Source organism: Elephas maximus, chromosome 22 (genome assembly GCF_024166365.1).
Source record: "Elephas maximus indicus isolate mEleMax1 chromosome 22, mEleMax1 primary haplotype, whole genome shotgun sequence".
In the NCBI taxonomy this organism is placed as follows: Eukaryota; Metazoa; Chordata; class Mammalia; order Proboscidea; family Elephantidae; genus Elephas; species Elephas maximus.
In genome coordinates this window covers 80892894-80917214 of record NC_064840.1, presented here as the reverse complement: position 1 = coordinate 80917214, position 24321 = coordinate 80892894, and the positions used below count along the sequence as shown (strand labels likewise).

General features: G+C 39.0%; 2 protein-coding genes across 9 annotated transcripts in view; one reads left to right on the top strand and one right to left on the bottom strand.

Moving 5' to 3' along the window:
- The window catches only part of C22H4orf47 (chromosome 22 C4orf47 homolog), a 30878-nt gene that overhangs the window by 745 nt on the left and 5812 nt on the right, over positions 1-24321 (top strand). For 3 of the 6 annotated variants that reach the window (XM_049866262.1, XM_049866259.1, XM_049866263.1), the window contains exons 2-7: positions 2205-2385; positions 4680-4899; positions 7848-7985; positions 8088-8163; positions 9192-9371; positions 20924-21093. In XM_049866262.1, the coding sequence (XP_049722219.1) occupies positions 2286-2385; positions 4680-4899; positions 7848-7985; positions 8088-8163; positions 9192-9371; positions 20924-21093 (884 nt within the window). In that variant the 5' untranslated portion in view covers positions 2205-2285. Of the gene's footprint in view, positions 1-2174; positions 2386-4679; positions 4900-7847; positions 7986-8087; positions 8164-9191; positions 9372-20923; positions 21094-24321 lie in introns of those variants that run through there. The other 3 variants (XM_049866261.1, XM_049866260.1, XM_049866264.1) reach the window with 3 other exon arrangements.
- CCDC110 (coiled-coil domain containing 110) overlaps positions 7254-24321 on the bottom strand; it is a 41695-nt gene continuing 24627 nt past the window's right edge. For 2 of the 3 annotated variants that reach the window (XM_049866242.1, XM_049866243.1), the window contains one exon: positions 17423-19223. In XM_049866242.1, the coding sequence (XP_049722199.1) occupies positions 19033-19223 (191 nt within the window). In that variant the 3' untranslated portion in view covers positions 17423-19032. Of the gene's footprint in view, positions 7573-17422; positions 19224-24321 lie in introns of those variants that run through there. The other variant, XM_049866245.1, reaches the window with a different exon arrangement.

Genomic DNA, 24321 nt, shown 5'->3' with positions numbered 1-24321 from the left:
CGCCTTCGTGGGGCTCACACTTTAACGGGGGGAAAGCAGTGGGAATGTAAAACGCTAATCCGCTAGAAAAGGGACGGAGGCTTGCGAGAAGTACCTGCCCTTATGATAAACAGAGAACCAAACGCATTGCCGTCAAGTAGATTCTGTGGCCCTATAGGACAGGGTAGAACCGTAACCCTCGTGGAAGCAGACTGTGACATCTTTCTCCTGTGGAGCGGCCGGTGGATTCGAACCTCTGGCCTTTGGGTTAGCAGCCAAGCTCTAACCACTGCGCTACCAGGGTGCTTTGCCATTATGATGAACGTGCTGAACCATCTGAAGGAGTCCTGTTCACTGAGGGGAGCGAAGGGGTGGGCGCCTGGGCCTCCTGACTAAAGTGAAACATGTGCAGGGAACCTAAGAACTGAAAGATGAGAGGTGCAGCCAGGGTGCCAGATAAGGCTGGGTGATAGCTGACCTTGTGAGCCTTTTAAAGGACTTTAGCCTCCATAAACACAGAAAGCATTTGTTGTTGGGCAGTGGGAATGGGAGTTTTGAAATACGAAGAACGGAAGTACTACATCCCAAAAAGGAGCCCTGGTGGCTCAATGGTTAGGTGTTAGTGCTGGTTTACTAACCGAAGGGTTCCAACCCAGCAGCCACTCTGGGGGAGAAAAGACTTGGGAATCCGCCCCCATGAAGATTACAGCCTAAGAAACCCCATCCAAAAAAAAAAAAAAGAAACTTGTTGCCATGGAGTAGCGACCCTACAAGACAGAGTAGAACTGCCGAATAGGGTTTCCAAGGAGGGGCCGGTGGATTTACACTGCCGACCTTTTGGTTAACAGCCCAGCTCTTAACCCCTGCTCCACCAGGGCTCCGAGAAACCCTGTAGGACAGTTCTCCCCTGACCTATACGGTTGCTATGAGTTCGGCCCACAACAACAACGTTCCAATAGAATAAACACTTCAGTTTGGGGACTCAGACTTCACTAACATATTTAAAGCATACCTGGTCAGGAAGATGGGATGGGGAAAAGTGTTCTTTTTTTCTCATACTTTCGATTAAATTGAATCTCTACTTGCTCCTTTGATGTCAAACAATAGCAGTGATTCATGCTCAAATAAGCCACAGCTCTGAATAGGCATGCTTGCTCTAAATTAATGACAAAAGGTTTTTACAAGCTATTGCATTATAAACTTGGAGGCATAAGTCAATGTCTGCCTTATTCTCTAATGAACGCCCAGTGCCTAGCTTACAACCCATTGCTGTCGAGTTGATTCTGACTCATAGAGACCCTACAGGACAGAGCCCCGCAGGGTTTTCAGGGAGCAGCTGCTGGACTCCAGCAGCCGACCTTTAGGTTAGTAGCTAGCTGAGCCCTTAACTTCTGTACCGCCAGGGCTCATGGTTGATGCCTATAAACATTTGAATGAGAATGAAGGAGGTAATTATTCTTAGCTCCTTGGCCTTAACTTTTAGAATATATCTAATAAAAAATTTTTTTCTAAATAAATTGTTGCATGTTAAATGTGATATTTCACCTTTGAAGTAATTCATTTCAAAAGAAAATACACAGTTCTAGTTTGCCCTTAAACAAATATTTTGAATTCATTGTGGGTTTTTTTGTTTGTTGCTGTTCTTGCTGTTATCTTGTCTAAACAATTTTCCTCTCTCTCCACCCCCTTAATGAACTTATTGTCTTCTTATATTCATTTAAACTTGGAAAAACTTAAGAACTGAAGGGCAGTACCTATATGTGTTGCATATTCTGAAAAGCTAAATTTGAATTAAATTTGAATTAAATTATGAGGGACAATGTAGTAACCTTCATATTTATTTAAATCATTTTATGTAAGCTGGAAAAATGTCTGATTTATATAATCTGGGTTTTGAAATCTACCTTGACCTTCTCAAAACAAAGATGTTTATGCAATATTTATACCACAATATTTATCATTTCTAACAGATGAATGGCGTTGCAACAGACACTTCTTTGTGATTTGTGGGCACTTTATATGGAGAGCCAAGGGGAGGTTCATGGTTATAATTTTGAATCCCATTATTCTTCCGCAGCCCCACAGAGTATATTCTTTTCCCCATATAGTTTGGGGCCATTGTTTTATAGTGAACGTGAAAACTCTCAGACTGAAAGTAATTTTGATTGAAATTTATTAATCTCTTTTTTCCTAAGCCTTTCATCCCTGTGTTTTTCAATGTAAAGTTAGATTTTGCCATAAAAGTAGCAGCCCTAAGGAGCCTTCTGGAGTTACCAATATAGAGACCACCACCCCAAGAGGCAATAATGCCAGCTGAAGGAGGAAAATCCGATATGGAGAGGATTGGCCTCTTCAGTGAGATGGAATATATTACCGTTGGTGATAAATATGTGTCACCACATAGTCGTAAGTATCTTTGGTTTCCTTTACAGCCTAATGGACGAATATTTTCTACATGAAATTTTGGATTTAATATTTAAGTTAAATGATATTTTTTAACAGTCTATATTTTAAAGCATTAGTTGTAAGGGTGATTAAAGTTATAAAATTTTGATAGAGTTAAGAGAAAACTTGATTTTATAAGAGCAGGAAGCTCACTTTATTGAGCTGTTCTCCTGCATTGTCCTCCTAGGTAATTTTACTTCTCTGCAAAAGTACATGGCAGTTTTCTCCCAGAATGTGTTGATTTTAGCTTTTTGTCTTAGATGGGACATTCCACTATGCCAAGAGCATTTACATTTGCATTCAAGGAGGCCATTCATGGTCACTTTCCTGGAAAATGAAATGTTAAATAAGTAGTAGAGGGATTTTTTAGAAAAGTCATAAATAATAAAAAAGACCTGAAGTAAATAAACATTTGAAACGTCTTAGAATTGTGGCTAGCCAATGACTACCATGTAATATAAAAAAAGAATACGCTGATGTGGAAGCATCTCCAAGATACCACTATTAAATAAAAAACAAGGCACACAATAGTCTCTATTGTATGCTATCATTAAAAATGAAAAAGGATACATGGGGAAACATTTGCTTCGACATGCCCAAGTATTCTCTGGAAAACAATATCACTTTGTGCCTGTGGAAGAGGGACTGAGTAGTCGAGAGTGGTAGGAAGATTTATTGTAAAAATGTTTATATTATTTCCTGTCCCTTCCTGCCTTCTTGTCTTTGCTTTTGGGGAGGTGTTGCCCGTTTGATCTCATATATTTGAAATAAGAAGCACATTTCTGTTTAATTTTTAGAAGATCCCAGTTATCTTGCTTATCTTTTAGAGTTTGTTTATTGTTGGTTGTGGTTTGTATCCTGTTAATGCCATGTATTTTAGGGCCTTTTTTTTTTTAGTGTTGATTGGGAAACACTGGTGGCGTAGTAGTTAAGTGCTACGGCTGCTAACCAAAGGGTCAGCAGTTCAAATCCGCCAGGCGCTCTTTGGAAGCTCTATGGGGCAGCTCTACTCTGTCCTATAGGGTTGCTATGAGTTGGAATAGACTCGATGGCACTGGGTTTGGTTTTGTTTGGTTTAGTGCTGATTGTATTTTTTCTTCTATGAACTTCATAGTTTTTGGCTTTATATTTAGGTCTTTGGTCCATTTTGAGTTAGTTTTTGTGTATGGTGTGAGGTGTGGGTCCTAGTTCTTTTGTTTTTACGGATGGACAGCCAGTTTTGCCAGCACCATTTGTAAAGAAGACTGTCTTTTCCCCATTTAATGGACTTTGGTCCTTTGTCAAAATTTAGCTGAGCACAGGTGGATGTATTTATGTCTGGATTCTCGTTTCTGTTCCATTGGCCTATATATCTGTCGTTGTACCAGTAACAGGATGTTTTGACTACTATGGCTGTATTGTAGGTTTTGAGATCAGGTAGTGTGAGGCCTCCTACTTTGTTCTTTTTCTTCAGTAATGTGTTGCTTATCCAGGGCCTCTTTCCTTTCCATGTAAAGTTGTTCATTAGTTTTTCCATTTAGTTAAGGAATGCTTTTGATATTTAGATTGGAATTGCATTATATCTGTAGATCACTTTGGGTAGAATTAACATTTTCACACTGTTGAGTCTTCCTATCCATGAGCATGGTATGTTTTTCCATTTACACAGGTCTCTCATAGTTTCTTGTAATAGTGTTTTGCAGTTTTATTCGTATGGGTCTTTTATGTCCATAGTTAGATTTATTTTTAAGTATTTTATCGTTTTAGGGACTATTATAAATGATATTGCTTTCCTAATTTCCAAGTACTCTTTGTTGGTTTATAGGAATTCAACTGATTTTTGTATGTCAATCTTGTATCCTGCCACTCGGCTAAATCTTTCTGTTAGTTCTAGTAGTTTTCGTGTGGAATCTTTGCGGTTCTCTATGTGTAGGATCTTATCATCTATGAATAGGGATAGTATTACTTCTTCCTTTCCACTTCGGATGCCCTTTATTTCTTTTTCTTGCCTTATTGCTCTAGCTAGGGTTTCCAGCACAATGTTAAATAGGAGTGGTGATAAAGAACATCCTTGTAAAATGTTTTAATGAAAACCTCTTTGGTCTTATTGTTAATACATTCTAATTCCGAACTTTAAATGAACATTTTGAAACAGGTTTTTATTGCTCAAAACTCATAATTGGCGCAATTCAGATTTTGAAACTTCTAAGTTCCTTTACATGTTCTTTAATTACTAGTAAGCTTAAAATTATGATATTTCTAATTTATTTTTAAAGGAGCATTTAATGAGGCTGCAAGCAAAAATAAACAAATGCTACCTGGGGGATCCAAAGCAATGTCAGATCTCCAGCAGGGCTATTTTGATCCCCATTTTGTAAGGATTTTTGAAGGTGAAGGCTACATAAATCTGAACCAAGTGAGGCGTCGGCATATGATGGAAGAAGCCAAAAAAAACCTAGGCAAACCCTTTCTCCCTAGTAATGGAGAGAAAAAGCCGTACGTATTGGGGGAAAAGATTTCCTTAAACAGATTTCCTACACTCTTCTCTCCTCTAGCCTAAATTAAATGTTTCTTTATAGGATTTACTTATGTAAGATTTATTTTTAAGTATAATTCTTAGAATAATTTGTCTTAAGTGGAGATCGTTATATTGGACAATCTAGACTGAAATGATTTTGGTTAAATAGGTTCTCACTATCACATTAAATTTTAGATTATCTGTTTCATTGCTTTTTGTTAGTTTGTATAATAAAAGCCAACTAATAATGAAAATAAGCTTGTTCAAAAACCTTGCAAAAGTCAGATTGGGGGGAAAAAATTGCCTCCAGGAACATAGCTGTGTCCTTGACTATTTTTCCTCCTTTATTTCAAACTTGTATGAGTAGAAAATGTGAGATTAGGTGAAGACTTTTTCTTGATAAACAAAAAAAATTTATCAAAGGTACGTTATTTTAAGGGAGACTCCAGCAAGATGGCAGCGTGAGCAGCTCTGTGCTCTAGTCCCCCCACAAAACAGCAGAAAACAAAACAAAACAAAACAAGCAGAAACTGGCAGAACCAAAGTTTTCAGAACTTTGGTAATCAGTTAAAGGGTTTCAGCAATTAAGTGAACGTTGAGTCAAGAAAAAGCAACTTCTCTGTCCACGGTAGGAAGGCTTGCCTTGGTTTTCTGCTTGCCTGCGTTTCATCCCCTCCTTGGCCTGCTATGGCCATTGTATGGCAGTGGTAACCCCCACTCCCAGAGAGGGAGCCTGGTTTCTGGCTCAGCAGGGAGCAGAGTAGACTTTATTCACAAATTATAGTTTATTGTTTCTAACCTGTCCTGAGAATACTGAAGGATGGAAGCAGGTGCTTATCTCAGCTTGGCCTGTCTTGGCGTTCACACAGGGCAGACGGGCAGTGGGTAATGCCTAAAGACTATAATCACCTGTAGCTGCCTGGGGCTAAAGAATGTAATTAAGGCATGTGATAAGTGTTTAAGGACTGGAGGAACCCCTGGTGGTGTAGTGGTTAAGTGCTACGGCTGCTAACCAAAGGGTTGGCAGTTTGAATCTGCCAGGTGCTCCTTAGCAACTCTGTGGGACAGTTCTACTCTGTCCTATAGGGTCGCTATGAGTTGGAATCGACCCGACAACACTGGGTTTGTTTTGGTTTGGTTAAGGACTGGAAGAAGCAGCCGGGGAGAGAGTTTCTTTTCACTTTTAGGGCTTTCAAAGCCACTGTGTATGTGAGGAGATTGAGAAAGTCAAATGCATGCCCAGGGCAAAGTACATGCTCAGAAAATACCTGAGGAGACCCTACACTTTCACCTGTGCTCGGTGCAAGTCTGACTAAGGTGGTGGAGGACCCCAGCCCCCAGCAGAGCCAATTTAAAAAGATTGGGGGAGGTTGTCCCCTATCCCCACCCCTGGTGTTGAGGGAACTCTTTCTCTAGACACTAGTGAACACAAGCTAAGGAACTTTAATGTCTACACATGTCCAGGAAGAGTCATTAAACAAACAGACTACTACAACCTTCAACAATTAAAAACAAAACAGAAAACAGCAAACCCTGGAGAAGGGGGAGAATCTGATTTCCAGAGTCACCACATTATAATATTCACATCTCCCAGTTTCAACAAAATAACATTTACAAGGCATACAAAGAAAAACAAAAGGCTGGCCCTTTCAGAACAAGAAAAATAACAGAACCATCCTTGCGGAAACCCAGATAATGCACTTACTAGACAAAGACTTTAAAACAACAGTATTAAATATGTTTAAAGAGCACAAAGAAAACACAGACAAAGAACTGAAGGAAATTTGAAAATGATACATAAATAAAATGAAGATGTCAATAAAGAGGTAGAAATAATAAAAAGGAACCAAGTATAAATTCTGGAGCTGAAAAGTACAATAATTGACTGAAAAATTCGTGGAAGGGTTCAACAGCAGATTTAGGCAGGGTAGCAGACACAGCCGGTGAACTGGAAGATGTTGTTGTTAGGTGCCGTCAAGTTGTTTCCAACTTATTGTGACCCTGTGTACAACAGAACAAAACACTGCCTGGTCCTGTGCCATCCTCACAATCGTTGCTGTATTTGAGCCCATTGTTGTGGCCATTCTTGTCAGTCCATCTTGTTGAGGGTCTTTCTCTTTTTCTCTGACCCTTTACCTTACTAAGCATGATGTCCTCCTCCAGGGACTGATCCCTGCTGATAGTAGGTCCAAAGTACGTGAGACCAAATATCCATTCTTGCTTCCAATGAGCACTCTGACTGTACTTCTTCCATGATAGACTTGTTCATCCTTCTGGCATGGTATATTCAGTATTCTTTGCCAGTACCACAATTCAAAGATATTAATTTTTCTTTGGTTCTCCTTACTTATTGTCCACCTTTCACATGCATATCAGGTGATTGAGAATATCATGACTTGGGTCACGCACACCTTAGTCCACAACTGCTATCTTTGCTTTTTAACACTTTAAAGAGGTCCTTTGCAGATTTGCCCAGTGCAGTACATTGTTTGATTTCCTGACTGCTGCTTCCATGGGCACTGATTATAGATCCAAGTAAAGTGAAATCCTTGATAACTTCAGTCCCTTCTCCATTTATCATGATGTAGCTTATTGGTCCAGTTGTGAGAATTTTCCGTTTTCTTTATGTTGCGGTGTAATCCATACGAAGGCTGTAGGTTTATTGTTATAGTTAACTGAATTAATGGGAACTATTCTAACTTCCTAAAAACTCATAAAATTTTATTTATGTGGAACATCTAATAAGCATGAAAAATGAAAACATTATCTCATTTCAAAATTTGTGACTGAAAGATGGCGAAAATAAAAATTAGATTAAAAACTAAAAAATTGGTTTGTCTTTTCTAAAGTCAGGCAAGTTCGTGTCGTTGCATGTATTCTCTCTCTTTTTTTTAATGATTAACAACAACAACAAACTGTATTTAAGGTGTGGATTTGGAAGCTACTACGGAACAATAGGCGGCCCAGTCCCGTTCTTCAGTGCACAGTTAAAACCCAGAGAAAAATATCGAGCACCTGGAAAGAACTTATATACAAACCCAGGAAAGAAAGGAACTGGATATGGGTAAGATATTGTCATACTTTCATATCATTTGCTTTGAACTTAGAAAATAAAGTTGAAAATTTCTGAACCCTGAAGTCACCATTACTGATTTTCCTTCCTTAGCTATGCAAATCTTACCATTGGTAAACAGCCTTCACACTCTGCTGATTTCTACGATGAACCAAAACTAACGAGTAAGGTAAAATATACTGTTTTGAATTTTTTCCACCATTGTTTCATACACAGAGATATAATATATTTTGTTTTGTTCTATCTATTTGTAATACTCGGGCAATGGCAGACTGATGTTTACGGATTGTGATAATACTTCCCTTTTTGATATTAGAGCTCCACCTCTTGCTGTGGATCCTCTCAGCTTTTCCAGGGATGAGCTTTTAACTCCTGCTGTAATTCACCACACCTGGCTTGTTGTGTGCTCTCGAGTTAATTCCGACTCATAGCAGCCCTCTAGGGCAGAGTAGAACTGCCCCATAGGGTTTCCTAGGCTATAATCTTCATGGGAGCAGATCGCCAGGTCTTTTCTACAGTGGAGCAGCTGGTGGGTTCAAACCACCGACCTTTGGGTTAGCAACCCAGTGCTTAACCACTGCGCCACAAGGCTTCTTATTGAACCATAGGTATCTACTGATATCATAATGTAAAAAGTATTATAAAAATAAAAAAAAAATTAAGTACTCCTAATTCTTAGAAGTAAAAACTGATATTTATTGAGGACCTACCATGAGATTAAATATAATCTCATTTAATCTTCACAACAGCGTTGACAGGGAGATAGTATCATCCTTGTTACAGCTGAAGAAAGTCTGACATTGAAAGAGTAAGTAGCTTTTCCAGAATCCCTGAGAAATGCAGGAAAACAGGGAGGAATGAGGGTTTGAACTACAAGCCAGTCTTTTTTCTACTACACCATATTGCCCGGATATATTATTAAAGATCTTTTCAGATGATAAATAAATTTCTGTAGCATTGCTATGAGTCAGAATCGACTTGATGGCAGTGGGGTTTTTTTTTTTTTTTTTTTTTTTTAAATTTTCTATCACGTTAACAGAATATAACAAAGGAATGTTAACAAAAAAGTGAACACAGCAGTATGTATTAAAGAATCTAGATGCTTGCATTAAAATTTAAAAGATTAGGTCTAAATTACTTTTCTTCCAATTTGAGTAATTTATGCTGTATAATAATTTTGAACTCTTTAATTTACAGAAAGAGAATGAAGCACACCGTCATTTACTTAAAGGGTCACCTTTCAAGTTAAATTCTTACCCAAAGGAATATTTTGACAATAATCCTTATTTTTCTAATAAACCTTTACCACCAATTAAAAAAGCAGAGAAGCGAGGATCAGTTGCAACCCCTTTTAAGCCCTCTTCTCCTGGTAAAAAGGTAGGTTAAAATTTTTAGAATGAAAAAAGTTTAGCATTTTAATGAATACTGACACTTGCTGTCACATTATTTTATTGCCCATGTAAATATTAAAACTTTGTTTGGATGGATGCTAAGACATGAAACCCATTTTTTTTTTTTATAATTTTTATTGCACTTTAAGTGAAAGTTTACAAATCAAGTCAGTCTCTCACACAAAAACCCATATACACCTTGCTACACACTCCCAATTACTCTCCCCCAATGAGACAGCCCGCTCTCTCCCTCCACTCTCTTTTTGTGTCCATTTCGCCAGCTTCTAACCCCCTCCACCCTCTCATCTCCCCTCCAGGCAGGAGATGCCAACATAGTCTCAAGTGTCCACATGATCCAAGAAGCTCACTCCTCACCAGCATCCCTCTCCAACCCATTGTCCAGTCTAATCCATGTCTGAAGAGTTGGCTTCGGGAATGGTTCCTGACCTGGGCCAACAGAGGGTCTAGGGGCCATGACCAGTGGGGTCCTTCCAGTCCCAGTCAGACCATTAAGTCTGGTCTTATGAGAATTTGGGGTCTGCATCCCACTGCTCTCCTGCTCCCTCAGGGGTTCTCTGTTGTGTTCCCTGTCAGGGCAGTCATCGGTTGTAGCCGGGCACCATCTAGTTCTTCTGGTCTCTGGATGATGTAGCCTCTGGTTCATGTGGCCCTTTCTGTCTCTTGGGCTCGTAATCGCCTTGTGTCCTTGGTGTTCTTCATTCTCCTTTGATCCAGGTGGGTCGAGACCAATTGATGCATCTTGGATGGCTGCTTGCTAGCGTTTAAGACCCCAGACGCCACTGTTCAAAGTGGGATGCAGAATGTTTTGTTAATGGATTTTTATTATGCCAATTGACTTAGATGTCCCCTGAAACCATGGTCCCCAGACCGCTGCCCCTGCTATGCTGGCCTTTGAAGCATTCAGTTTATTCAGGAAACTTCTTTGCTTTTGGTTTAGTCCAACTGTGCTGACCTCCCCTGTATTGTGTGCTGTCTTTCCGTTCACCTAAAGTAGTTCTTATCTACTATCTAATTAGTGGGTGCCCCTCTCCCACCCCTCCTCCCTCCCCCCCTCATACCACAAAAGAATGTTTTCTTCTGAGTTTAAATTATTTCTCAAGTTCTTATAATAGTGGTCTTATACAATATTTGTCCTTTTGTAACTGACTAATTTCACTCAGCATAATGCCTTCCAGGTTCCTCCATGTTATGAAATGTTTCACAGGTTCCTCACTGTTCTTTATCGATGCGTAGTATTCCATTGTGTGAATATACCATAATTTATTCATCCATTCATCCGTTGATGGGCACCTTGGTTGCTTCCATCTTTTTGCTGTTGTAAACAGTGCTGCAGTAAACATGGGTGTGCATATATCTGTTCATGTAAAGGCTCTTATTTCTCTAGGTTATATTCCAAGGACTGGGATTGCTGGATTGTATGGTAGTTCTATTTCTAGCGCCAAATCGATTTCCAGAGTGGTTGTACCATTTTACATTCCCACCAGCAGTGTAGAAGTGTTCCAATCTCTCCACAGCCTCTCCAACATTTATTATTTTGTGTTTTTTGGATTAATGCCAGTCTTGTTGGAGTGAGATGAAATCTCATTGTAGTTTTGATCTGCATTTCTCTAATGGCTAATGATCGCGAACATTTCCTCATATATCTGTTAGCTACCTGAATGTCTTCTTTAGTGAAGTGTCTATTCATATCTTTTGCCCATTTTTTAATTGGGTTATTTGTCTTTTTGCAGTTGAGTTTTTGCAGTATTATGTAGATTTTAGAGATCAGGTGCTGATCAGAAATGTCATAGCTAAAAACTTTTTCCCAGTCTGTAGGTAGTCTTTTTACTCTTTTGGTGAAGTCTTTGGATGAGCATAAGTGTTTGATTTTTAGGAGCTCCCAGTTATCTAGTTTTTCCTCTACATTCTTTATAACGTTTTGTATACTGTTTATGCCATGTATTAGGGCTCCTAACGTTGTCCCTATTTTTTCTTCCATGATCCGTATCGTTTTAGATTTTATATTTAGGTCTTTGATCCATTTTGAGTTAGTTTTTTGTGCATGGAGTGAGGTATGGGTCTTGTTTCATTTTTTTTGCAGATGGATATCCAGTTATGCCAGCACCATTTGTTAAAAAGACTGCCTTTTCCCCATTTCACTGTTTTGGGGCCTTTGTCAAATATCAACTGCTCATATGTGGATGGATTTATGTCTGGATTCTCAATTCTGTTCCACTGGTCCATGTATCTGTTATTGTACCAGTACCAGGCTGTTTTGACTACTGTGGCGGTATAATAGGTTCTAAAATCAGGTAGAGTAAGGCCTTCCACTTTGTTCTTCTTTTTCAGTAATGCCTTGTTTATTTGGGGCCCCTTTCCCTTCCATATGAAGTTGGTGATTTGTTTCTCCATCTCATTAAAGAATGTCGTTGGGATTTGGACTGGAATTGCATTAAATGTATAGATCAGTCTTGGTAGAATAGACACTTTTATAATGTTAAGTCTTCCTATCCACGAGGAAGGTATGTTCCTCCACTTGTGTAAGTCTCTTTTGGTTTCTTGCAGAAGTGTACTAAGTCTTTTACATCTCTGGTAAGATTTACTCCTAAGTATTTTATCTTCTTGGGGGCTACGGTAAATGGCATTGATTTGGTGATTTCCTGTTCGATGTTCTTTTTGTTGGTGTAGAGGAATCCAACTGGTTTTTGTATGTTTATCTTTTATCCCGATACACTGCTGAACTCTTCTATTAGTTTCAGTAGTTTTCTGGAGGATTCCTTAGGGTTTTCTGTGTATAAGATCATGTCACCTGCAAATAGAGATACTTTGACTTCTTCCTTGCCAATCTGGATGCCTTTATTTCTTTATCTAGCCTTATTGCTCTGGCTAGGACTTCCAGCACAATGTTGAATAAGAGTGGTGATAAAGGGTATCCTTGTCTGGTTCCCGATCTCAATGGGAATGCTTTCAGGCTCTCTCCATTTAGGGTGATGTTGGCTGTTGGCTTTGTGTAAATGCCCTTTATTATGTTGAGGAATTTTCCTTCTATTCCTATTTTGCTGAGAGTTTTTATCATGAATGAGTGTTGAACTTTGTCAAATGCCTTTTCTGCATCAATTGATAAAATCATGTGATTCTTGTCATTTGTTTTATTTATGTGGTGAATTACATTGTTTTTCTAATGTTGAACCATCCCTGCTTACGTGGTATGAATCCCACTTGGTCGTGGTAAATTATTTTTTTGATATGTTGTGGAATTCTATTGGCTAGAATTTTGTTGAGGATTTTTGTGCCTACATTCATGAGGGATAATATAGGTCTATAATTTTCTTTTTTGTGGTGTCTTTACCTGGTTTTGGTACCAGGGATATGGTGGCTTCATAGAATGAGTTTGGTAGTATTCCGTCATTTTCTGTGCTCTGAAATACCTTTAGTAGTAGTGGTGTTAACTCTTCTCTGAAAGTTTGGTAGAACCCTGCAGTGAAGCGTCCAGGCCAGGGCCTTTTTTTGTTGGGAGTTTTTCAATTACCTTTTCAATCTCTTCTTTTGTTATGGGTCTATTTAGTTGTTCTACCTCTGTTTGTGTTAGTTTAGGTAGGTAGTATGTTTCCAGGAATTCTTCCATTTCTTCTAGGTTTTCAAATTTATTTGAGTATAGTTTTTCATAGTAATCGGATATGATTCTTTTAATTTCAGTTGGGTCTGTTGTAATATCACCCATCTCATTTCTTATCTGGGTTATTTGCTTCCTCTCCTGTTTTTCTTTTGTCAGTTTGGCCAGTGGTTTATGAATTTTGTTGAGTTTTTCAAAAAACCAGCTTTTGGTCTTGTTAATTCTTTCAATTGTTTTTCTGTTCTCTAATTCATTTAGTTCAGCTCTAATTTTTATTATTTGTTTTCTTCTGGTGCCTGTGGGTTTCTTTTGTTGCTCTCTTTCTATTTGTTCAAGTTGTAGGGATAATTCTTTGATTTTTGGCCCTTTCTTCTTTTTGGATGTGTGCATTTATTGATATAAATTGGCCTCTGAGCACCGCTTTTGCTGAGTCCCAAAGGTTCTGATAGGAAGTGTTTTCATTCTCATTGGATTCTATGAACTTCTTTATTCCATCCTTAATGTCTTCTATAATCCAGTCTTTTTTGAGCAGGGTATTGTTCAGTTTCCAAGTGTTTGTTTTCTTTTCTCTGCTTTTTCTGTTGTTGATTTCTACTTTTATGACCTTATGGTCAGAGAAGATGCTTTGTAATATTTCAATGTTTTGGATTCTGCTAAGGCTTGCTTTATGGCCTAATATGTGGTCTATTCTAGACGATGTTCCATGTGCACTAGAAAAGAAAGTATACTTGGTTGCCATTGTGTGGAGTGTTCTGTATATGCCTAGGAGGTCAAGTTGGTTGATTGTGGCATTTAGATCTTCCATGTCTTTATTGAGCTTCTTTCTGGATGTCCTGTCCTTCACCGAAAGTGGTGTGTTGAAGTCTCCTACTATTATTGTGGAGCTGTCTATCTCACTTTTCAGTGCTGATAGGGTTTGTTTTACGTATCTTGCAGCCCTGTCATTGGGTGCATAAATATTTAATACGGTTATATCTTCTTGGTTTATTGTCCCTTTAATCATTATATAGTGTCCTTCCTTATCCTTTCTGATGGATTTAACTTTAAAGTCTATTTTGTCAGAACTTAATATTGACACTCCTGCTCTTTTTTGATTGTTGTTTGCTTGATATATTTTTTTCTATCCTTTGAGTTTTAATTTGTTTGTGTCTTTAAGTCTAAGGTGTGTCTCTTGTAGGCAGCATATAGATGGATCTTGTTTTTTAATCCATTGTGCCACTCTCTGTCCCTTTATTGGTGCATTTAGTCCATTTACATTCAGGGTAATCATGGATAGGTGTGAATTTAGTGCTATCATTTTGATGTCTTTTTTTGTGCATTGTTGACAGTTTCTTTTTCCCACTTGATTTTATATGTTGAGCAGATTTTCTTTACATATTGTCCTTTCCTCATATTTGTTGTTGTTGATTTTGTTTCTGCTGAGTCTGTATTTTTCCCTTGTATTTTATTTTGATGAGTAGGATAGTTTGTCTCCTTCATGGTTACCTTATTATTTACCCCTATATTTCTAAATTTAAAACTAACTTTTATTTCTTTGTATTGCCGTATCTTCCTCGCCATATGGAAGGTGTATGGTTACATTTCTTAGTCCCTCTTTATTATTTTAATGTTGTCTTCTTTTGTATAATAACATCGCTGTTACCCTGTTTGGGGCTTTTTTTTTTTTTTTCCTATAATCTTGTTTGTTTTTTTGGATTTCCTTCTCTGGGTTGACTTCTGGTTGCTCTGCCCAGTGTTCTAGTCTTGGGCTGATACCTGATATTATTGATTTTCTAACCAAAGAACTCCCTTTAGTATTTCTTGTAGTTTTGGTTTGGTTTTTACAAATTCCTTAAACTTGTGTTTATCTGGAAATGTCTTAATTTCACCTTCATATTTAAGAGACAGTTTTGGTGGATATATGATTCTTGGCAGGCAATTTTTTTCCTTCAATTTTTTAAATATGTCATCCCATTGCCTTCTTGCCTGCGTGGTTTCTGCGGAGTAGACCGAGCTTATTCTTATTGGCTTTCCTTCGTAGGTGACTTTTCGTTTATCCCTCGCTGCTCTTATAATTCTCTCTTTATCTTTGGTTTTGGCAAGTTTGATTATAATATGTCTTGGTGACTTTCTTTTGAGATCTACCTTATGTGGAGTTCGATGAGCATCTTGGATAGGTATCTTCTCATCTTTCACAGTATCAGGAAAGTTTTCTGCCAACAAATCCTCAACAATTTTCTCTGTATTTTCTGTGATCCTTCCCTGTTCTGGTACTCCAATCACTTGTAGGTTATTTCTCTTGATAGAGTCCCACATGATTCTTAAGGTTTCTTCATTTTTTAAAATTCTTTTATCTGATTTTTCTTCAAATATATTAGTGCCAAGTGATTTATCTTCGAGTTCAGAAATTCTAACTTCTACTTGCTCAATTCTGCTCCTCTGACTTTGTATTGAGTTGTCTAATTCTGTAATTTTATTGTTAATCTTCTGAATTTCTGATTGCTGCCTGTCTATGGATTTTTCCAGCTTGTTAAACTTTTCATTATGTTCCTGAATAATCTTTCTGATTTCTTCAGTTGCTTTATCTGTGTGTTCCTTGGCTCATTCTGCGTATTGCCTCATTTCCTTCCTGATGTCTTGAAGGGTTCTGTATATTAAACTTTAGTATTCTGCGTCTGGTAATTCCAGGAATGCACTTTCATCTAGAAGATCTCTGGATTCTTTGTTTTGAAAGCCTGTTGAGGTGATCATGGCCTGTTTCTTTATGTGACTTGATATTGACTGTTGTCTCCGAGCCATCTATAAGTTATTGTATTAGTTTATGCTTGCTTACTGTGTCGTAGCTGCTTGCTTTGTTTTGTTTTGGTAAACCCCTATGGGTTGCTTGAGTGAGCTTTCTTGATTATTTTCACCTTTGGAGCTCTGGTGTCCTGTCCCCAGCTGGCTAGAGCTGTTACCAGGTATATCAGTCTAGCAGTCCATTCAGTTTTCTTGTATGAATTCAGCTCAGGTTTCCAGGTAGCTGATATCAAGTGTGTAGTACAGGCTCTGTCCTACAGTCTAAGAGGGGCAGTGGTGATTGGCGTATATACTGGTATCTGATTGCAGCAGAGGGATCACACTCTGAACAAGGCAGAGGGCTGAGAGCCAACCCACAAGTGTCTCTGAGGAAAATGCGTCTGTGTTCCCTAGAGCGTGCTGGTGGGTGGATTCTGCAGAGGGACCATGGGCACCCAAAGTTTTGGGTTGTAAGGACTGGGAGGTACCAGTTATCTTTGGACCCCTGTCACGGGTGGCTGGGTGACCTGAGTGGAGCTACCAGTCCTTAGGTTCCTGATGTGGGTAGGTGAGGACCTTATTTAATAGGCAAAGCAATGTCAAATGTCAAACACCCACCTCTCCACTGCACAGCTGGAATGGTTGGAGTTTGCCAACAAGGGCCCTTTCTCCTGAAATAGGCCCACACAGGTCCATGCAGAAGGGAAAGGTGTTCAAGGTCCACAGACAGTTTATGCCTGGACAGGAGCTGCTTCTGTCCTGGCCTCCCCCGGTTAATGGAGCTAGCAAATTATCTTTTCCCCCAGTTGGAAATTTTTTCCCTCCCCAAGGCTGGGAGGACGGCTCCAGGTGCTCTCCAGGGTCTATCTCAGGCCTAGGGATTCAGCCACTGAAGCTGGCTGGGGGGGTGGGGGGGGGCGTGGTAAAATATCCGCAAGTACTTAGCTTTTGCCGAGATTGCCCTTCTCCTCAGGTTCTGGAGGTGTGAGTGGGCTGTGTGTCTGCTGCTTCTCCCTGAGGAAACTGTGTTCTCCTCAGGTCCCGGAGGTGTGAGTGGGCTGTGTGGCTGGGTGCTTCTCCCTGAGGAAACTGGCCGAACGCTAGTGCCAGCCTGCCGCCGCCGCCGCTCCGGGAATGGTGCCTGAGGGCTCCCCTCGATTCATGTCTGGTAACACCTCTTCTCTTCTGAACGGTCTCTTCCTCCCCCTGCCCCTCAGTTGTTGTCTAAGCTTGCCTTTAATGCTCGGGGCTCCCAGTTTGTCAGAAATATACTCGTTTCACTTGTTTTTTCGGGTCTTTGTTGTAAAGAGCGCTCCACAGAAGCGTCTGTCTATCCCACCATCTTGGCTCCCCCCATGAAACCCATTTTTTCAAAATAATGTAAAGTCAGAAAGCTTGGCTGATATAGAGGGTAACGAAGCTCTTGCGATGAAGTAATTATTCATCACTTCAAATGTGCTTCAGTTTCCAATAAATTCTTGAAGTGCCTGTCGAAATCCTAGGCCTAGTTTTTCCCGTAACCAGAAAAAGTCAAACACCATTTAGCTCTGGAAATGGCTATTAAAATTCAGTATCTCCTTCTGCAGAAGTTGACAAGTGTGAATAAAAATAGAATTGCTTCTGACTCCCTCTGCCCCCATGAATTGCCTGTTCTTTTTTTTTCATTTTTGAAGATTTTATTGTGGTTTAGGCAAAAGTTTACAGGGCAAATTAGCTTCCCAATCAGCAATTTATACACAGCCTGTTTCACGACATTGGATGCAAACCCCTGAGCATGTCAGCACTCTCCCCACTTCCTCCCTGGGTTCCCCAAGTCCATTCACCTAGTGCTTCTGCCCTTACCTTCCTTCTGAACTTTGCTTTTGAGCACATGCTGCCCTGTAGGTCTCATATAGTTGATTGTTCTGAGGTGTACATTCCTCACTGGTGTCACTGGTCATTTGATAGGCCTGTCTATTATGTGGCTATAGTATGATCTCTGGGAGTGATTTTAGTTCCACGTTTGAAGGGTGTCTAAGAGCCATAGTCTCGGGGGTTCCATCAGTATCTATCAGACTAGTAAGCCTGGTCTTACTTGTGTGTTTGAATTTTGTTCTACATCTCTCTCCCACTCTGTCCATGGCCTACTATTGTGGTCCTGGTCAGAGGGGTTGGTAGTAGTGGCTGGGCATCATCTAGTACTTCTGGTCTCAGGCTAGTGGAGGCTGAGGTTCATGTGGTCCATTAGTTCTTTGGATCAATAGTTGCCTTGAGTCTTTGGTTTTCATCACTCTTCTTTGCTCCACATGGGAAGAGACCAATTGTTATATCTTAGATGGCCGCTTGCAAGCTTTTAAGACGACATTCGCTACTCACCAAAGTAGGATATAGAACACCATCTATATAAATATGATATGCCAATTGACCTAGATGTCCGTGAGACTATGGTCCCTAGCGCTCCAGCCCAGTATCTCAGTGCCAGGAGATGTATGGTTATGGCTAGGAAGTTTTCATGACTGTGTCTGCTGTGTGCAATATTGTGTATGTATTTGCAGCATTGTTGTTAAGGTCATTGTTAGGTGCCATGGAGTTGGTTCTGACTTGTAGTGACCCTATCAAAACACTGCCGGGTCCTGAACCATCCTCACAGTCCTTGTTATGTTTGACCCCATTGTTGCAGCCACTGTGTCAATCCATTTTATTGAGGGTCTTCCTTGTCTTCGCCGACCCTCTACTTTACCGAGCATGATGTCCTTCTCCAGGGACTGGTCCCTCCTGATAACATGTCCAAAGTATGTAAGACGCAGTCTCGCCATTCTTGCTTGTACGGAGCATTCTGGTTGTACTTCTCCCAAGACAGATTTGTTTGTTCTTTTGGCAGTCCACAGTGTATTTAATATTATTTGCCAACACCACAATTCAAAGGCTTCAGTTCTTCTCAGGTCTTCCTTATTCATTGTCCAGATTTCACATGCATATGATGTGATTAAAAATACCATGGCTTAGGTCAGGTGCACCTTAGTCCTCAAGGTGACATCTTTGCTTTTCAACACTTTAAAGAGCAGATTTACCCAATGCAATGCGTCTTTTGATTTCTTGACCACTGCTTCCATGGGTCTTGATTGTGGATCCAAGTAAAATGAAATCCTCAACAACTTCAGTCTTTTCTCTGTTTATCATGATGTTGCTTGTTGGTCTAGTTGTGAGGATTTTTTTTTTCTTCATATTAAGGTGTAATCCATACTGAAGGCTGTAGTCTTTGACCTTCATCAGTAAGTGCTTCAAGTCCTCTTTGCTTTCAGCAAACAAGGTTGTGTGCATAATGCAGATTGTTAGTGAGTCTTCCTGCAATCCTGATGCCCCGTTCTTCTTCATATAGTCCAGCTTCTCGGATTATTTGCTGAGCGTACAGATTGAATAGGTATGGTGAAAGGATACAACCCTGGTGCACACCTTTCCTGACCTTAAACCACGCAGTATCCCCTTGATCTGTAAGGTGCATAACAACAGATTTACTGCAATGAACCCCATTTGGCCATGTTGCCTTAATCTTTAAATGTAGTTCTGTATATTATTTGCTAGTATGTTGTAAGTATTTTTGCAGCAATAATTTTAAGTAGGATTGCTCTCATACCTTTTTTTTGGTATGTCTTGTCCTAATTTGATATAAGTGGATACTGGCATCTTAAAAGAATTGGGGTGCTTTTCTTCTTTTTCTGTGTTCTGTAACAGTTATGGGGTTGTTATGAGTCGGAATCGACTCGACGGCAGTGGGTTTGGTTTGATTTTATGAGTTAAAATAACTAGAATTATCTATTCTATGAAACCTGGAGTGAATTCTCCTAGGAAGTGTTCTGAACTTAGCTCTAATTTGGGGATAGTTCTTTGTCAACTTTCTCAATTTCTGGCATTGTGTCTCTTTTTAGGTTTTCTATCTCTTCTTGAATCAATTTTCATCATTTATATTTTCTTAAAAAGCCATTCATTTCATTCAGGTTTTCAAGTTTATTAACATAGAGGTTTGCAAAAATATTATTTTGTATTTATTTTGATATTCCACCACTTCTTTGCCACTCTTAATGCTAATGTAAATTTATCTATTTTTTAAAGCATCATCTGGTGGGTTTATTTACTATATTTATTTTTCTATTTTTAGTTAATACATTTGCTTTTACTTTAATTAATTTTACTTTTCTTAAGTTTTCTTTTTATTTGTTGCTCTTCAAAATAATCCGTGTGTCCTCAATTTGGAAAACCTTGAAAAATTACAACCATGTCTTACAAATGAATTAAACCTTTGTGTGTACTTGACTTAGACACAATGAGAGAAAGGATGCCTAATTAAATGGGCTATTAGGATGCCATAGACTTTTCTTGGTGACTGTGTATAATATGAAGATAAAAATCCTGTCAAATCAGTTTAAAAAGTCAAGGCAAATATTTGTCTGTTTTGTGTATAAACAAACAAAAAAATCAAACCAGTTGTCGTCGAGTCGATTCCGACTCATAGCGACCCTATAGGACAGAGTAGAAGGAGCATCTGGTGGATTCGAACTGCTGACCTTTTGGTTAGCAGCTGTAGCACTTAACCACTACGCCCTAGGGTTTCCATTTTGTCTATAGGTTGTAAAATATTTTGATTTCTTTTAGTAGACTATAAGCAAAGTATAAAGTAGATCATATTTTCCTCTCACCTTTTTTTTTTTTTTTTTGTCTTCCCCATCATTGACTGGCATCCTGTAAACTCATGTTGCCCTAGGCTTCTGTTTGGCAAACTTTATCCTTGGTCTCTTTTCCCACCCTTTGGTTCTGAGCCCTAACTCCCTTCCTCATCAAAGCATATCTGACCTCTACGTTTCATTCGCTCATTAATAAGCCCACCCCCTATCCAGGTGATGACTGATCTGATAAACCGTCTCTAAAATATTAAAGCATGGCAGTAGTTTGGAATATTGCCTTTGTATACATATTTGTATTTTAATAGAGAACTTTCAGAGTTCTGTTAACCCCACAGAATTGGTGGTAGGGAGACTCTTTGCTGGTATTTGAATTAAACGGTACAGATAACTGTCTCTAAATGTAAAACCAGCTCCATAAAAAATACAAAAATATGTAATAACTTTTTCAAAATATAACTTTGTACAAGCATTTTACAAAACCACATTAAATTGTTTTGTTTTTATTTGTAGGCTGGTGGAATGAAGGCAGGAACATTTGACCCTTTTCCTTCACACTCTGCTGACCCGTATGTGATTAAAATGCCAAGACAGATTTCCGGCAAAATTGATAAGATTTTTCATCCACCAGGTGGACCAAAAAGCAGACCAATGATAAGTATAATGACTTTAAACGTCAAAAGGTAGGAATATCTTACATTTAACCCATAAACCAAGAAAAATTGTTTTCAACTTTTAGACTTCTTCGAAAGAATACATTTTATACATGCCTTTAAAAATGACAGATTTTGGCAACTTTAGAAGTTATTCTTTTCCATCTTCCGAAATACTCAGTCGAGGAAGCTTAATTTATCTGTGCCAAACTACCCTGTCCATAATTTTTAAGCAAATCTATGATGCTTTATTTTAAGTCATTGGGGCTATTTAGATACATGAAATACATTTAGTGGTACATGTTACCAGTGTCTGTTTCTCACAGGGCGCTTTTGGCCCTTGTTAAATTATCATACATGTGGGGGCTTCAGGTTCTCAGCAGCTGTGAGGAATCCTAAGACCCTTGAGATTTGTGTCCTTAGCTTTGAAATAGCCTTCAATGAGAATAATGAACATTCACGTTAATTAAAAATGCTGTTCCTAACACATTATAAATGCTTTGAGAAAAACTATACGTATATTATTAAAATTTCATAAATCTTCAATTTTATTCAGGTTTTGAGAGTGCCCATAGGAAGTCCTTAGGAATTCAGAATTTAAATTAGAAAAAGACAATCTGTCATTCTTTTTTTACTTGTGCAAGATCAGAAATAACTAAGCGGAAGACTTCATTTGATTACCTTTCTGTCTATTTTTTGAAATAGTTTTATTACCATTTATGCTAACTTACATATTTCTAACTGTGACATAATTATACACTGAATTAGGTAAAGGACACCAAATTCACATGCTTTTACTAAAACAGGAGTACACTTTTATCAATTGCATACAGCGATTATAATAATACCAACATTATTGTTGCTATCAGTTGCTGTTAGGTCAATTATTATATCATAAAAATACGGCTGCCCTTCATTACAAAAGCGTACTCCTGATTCACTACCCCTTAACTTCATTAGAAGCATCTATTTACCAACAGAGGTAACCAGCTAAGGACTGTTTTGAAAATATTAGTGGTGTGTGTCATCTTTACCTAACCAGAAATACAATTTTAAATCCGTGACTTCTTTTGGAAAAGAACATGCATAGTCAGTTGATACTGTATTAAAACTTTGATAATTTTGAGTAATCTAAATTAGACTATGTTCAAACTCTTAGTACTCAGGAGACTATTTAGAAGATTCAGTAGATCCTTCCTAGTTAACTGTTCCTTGTCCCACTGTATTCTCTCACACAACAGCTATTCAAGACTTCAGAACAGACCCGCCTTTTCTGATTGAATTATTTTTTATCCATTTAATTGGTAATTTCTACTGAAAAAAAATCTTTGTACAACCTAATCTTTACCAAATTCAGGGACTTATCTAGAACTACTTAATTTTGTCTACAGTATTTTCAATATTAGAAAAGTGGTTTTAAATAAGGAACATTTAAAATTTTATATAGTTTGTTACTTCAGACATGAATATCTCCAAAATGAATTCATGCATGCCCACGACATTTTTGGTGACATGTATGATTACTGTATTTTATGTACATTATGATGTGTTTTTCTTTAAAAATATATTGAATTATCCTCTTGTGGCCTCACAGGAGGCATCAGCTTTATACGCCGTCTAACTTCAAACATTTTATATGAGGAACTGGGGGCCCCTTGTAACGGGGCCGTCACCTGCTTTCATGTTGTCTTGCTCATTTTACTCTTCCATGCACCCTTTACTTCAGTCACGTGAAGTCCATAGGCTTGTGTGTTAGCCTCCCTGCTTCACTGTGATAAGTTCACTCAGTCTGCTTTCTGTCATCTCGTCTATAAAGCTTTTGGTAATACCCCGGGTGGAGTTTCTACTGAACTTGCTCCTTTACACAACGGTCTTAGGCTGAGTTCTCTAGAGAGGCAAAACCAGTAAAATGTATAAATATGTGTATATATAGAGAGAGAGATTTATATTAAGGAAATGGCTCACATGGTTATAGAAGCTGGAACATCCCAAGAATGTGGGTAAGGCTAGAGGATTTCCCTGACTCACACAGCCATAGGGGATGGTGAACCCAAGATCGCCAGGCAAGACAGCAGGGAAAGTGGTAGCTCAAATCGCAAGAACTGGAGGTCACACGAACAGGAGCCAGCTGCAGGATCCAGAACAAGCAAAAGGCCACAAGCCTTGCCAGAAAGTCCACCTATGTTGGATGCAGGCCACACCTCCAAGGAAACTCCCCTTCAAGTGATTGGCTATTCCCAGCAGATCCCATCATGGAGGTGATCATGTTATATCAAATCTCACCGTGGAGGTGATCACATCATTGTCTGATTGCCAGATTACATCATAACTGCCAAACCACTGAGAATCATGGCCCAGTCAAGTTGATGTACAACCGTAACAATCACACACACACGTATATATATGTTGTTGTTAAGTGCTGTTGAGTCGGCTCTGACTCATAGCGACCCTATGCACCACAGAACGAAACACTGCCTGGTCTTGTACCATCTCACAATTGTTGTTATGCTTGAGCCCATTGTTGCAGCCACTGTGTCAGTCCATCTCGTTGAGGGTCTTCCTCTTTTCCACTGACCCTGTACTTTACCAAGCATGATGTCCTTCTCTAGGGACTGATGCCTTCTGACAACATGTCCAAAGTATGTAAGATGCCGTCTTGCCATCCTTGATTCTAAGGAGGATTCTGGTTGTACTTCTTCCAAAACAGATTTGTTCGTCCTTTTGGCAGTCCATGGTATACTCAATATTCTTTGCCAACACCACAGTTCAAAGGCGTCAGTTCTTCTTCAGTCTTCCTTATTCATTGTCCAGCTTTCACATGCATATGATGTGATTGAAAATACCACGGCTTGGGTCAGGCGCACCTTAGTCTTCAAGATGACATCTTTGCTTTTCAATACTTTAAAGAGGTCTTTATTTATTTATGCAGCAGATTTACTCAATGCAATGTGTCTTTTGATTTCTTGACTGCTGCTTCCATGGCTGTTGGTTGTAGATCCAAGTAAAATGAAATCCTTGACAACTTCAATCTTTTCTCCACTTCACAGGATGTTGCTTATTGGTCCAGTTGTGAGGATTTTTGTTTCCTCTGTGTTGAGGTGTAATCCGTACTGAAGGTTGTGGTCTTTGATCTTCATCAGTAAGTGCTTCAAGTCCTCTTCACTTTCAGCAAGCAAGGTTGTGTCATCTGCATAATGCAGGTTGTTAAGGAGCCTTCCTCCAATCCTGATGCCCCGTTCTTCTTCATATAGTCCAGCT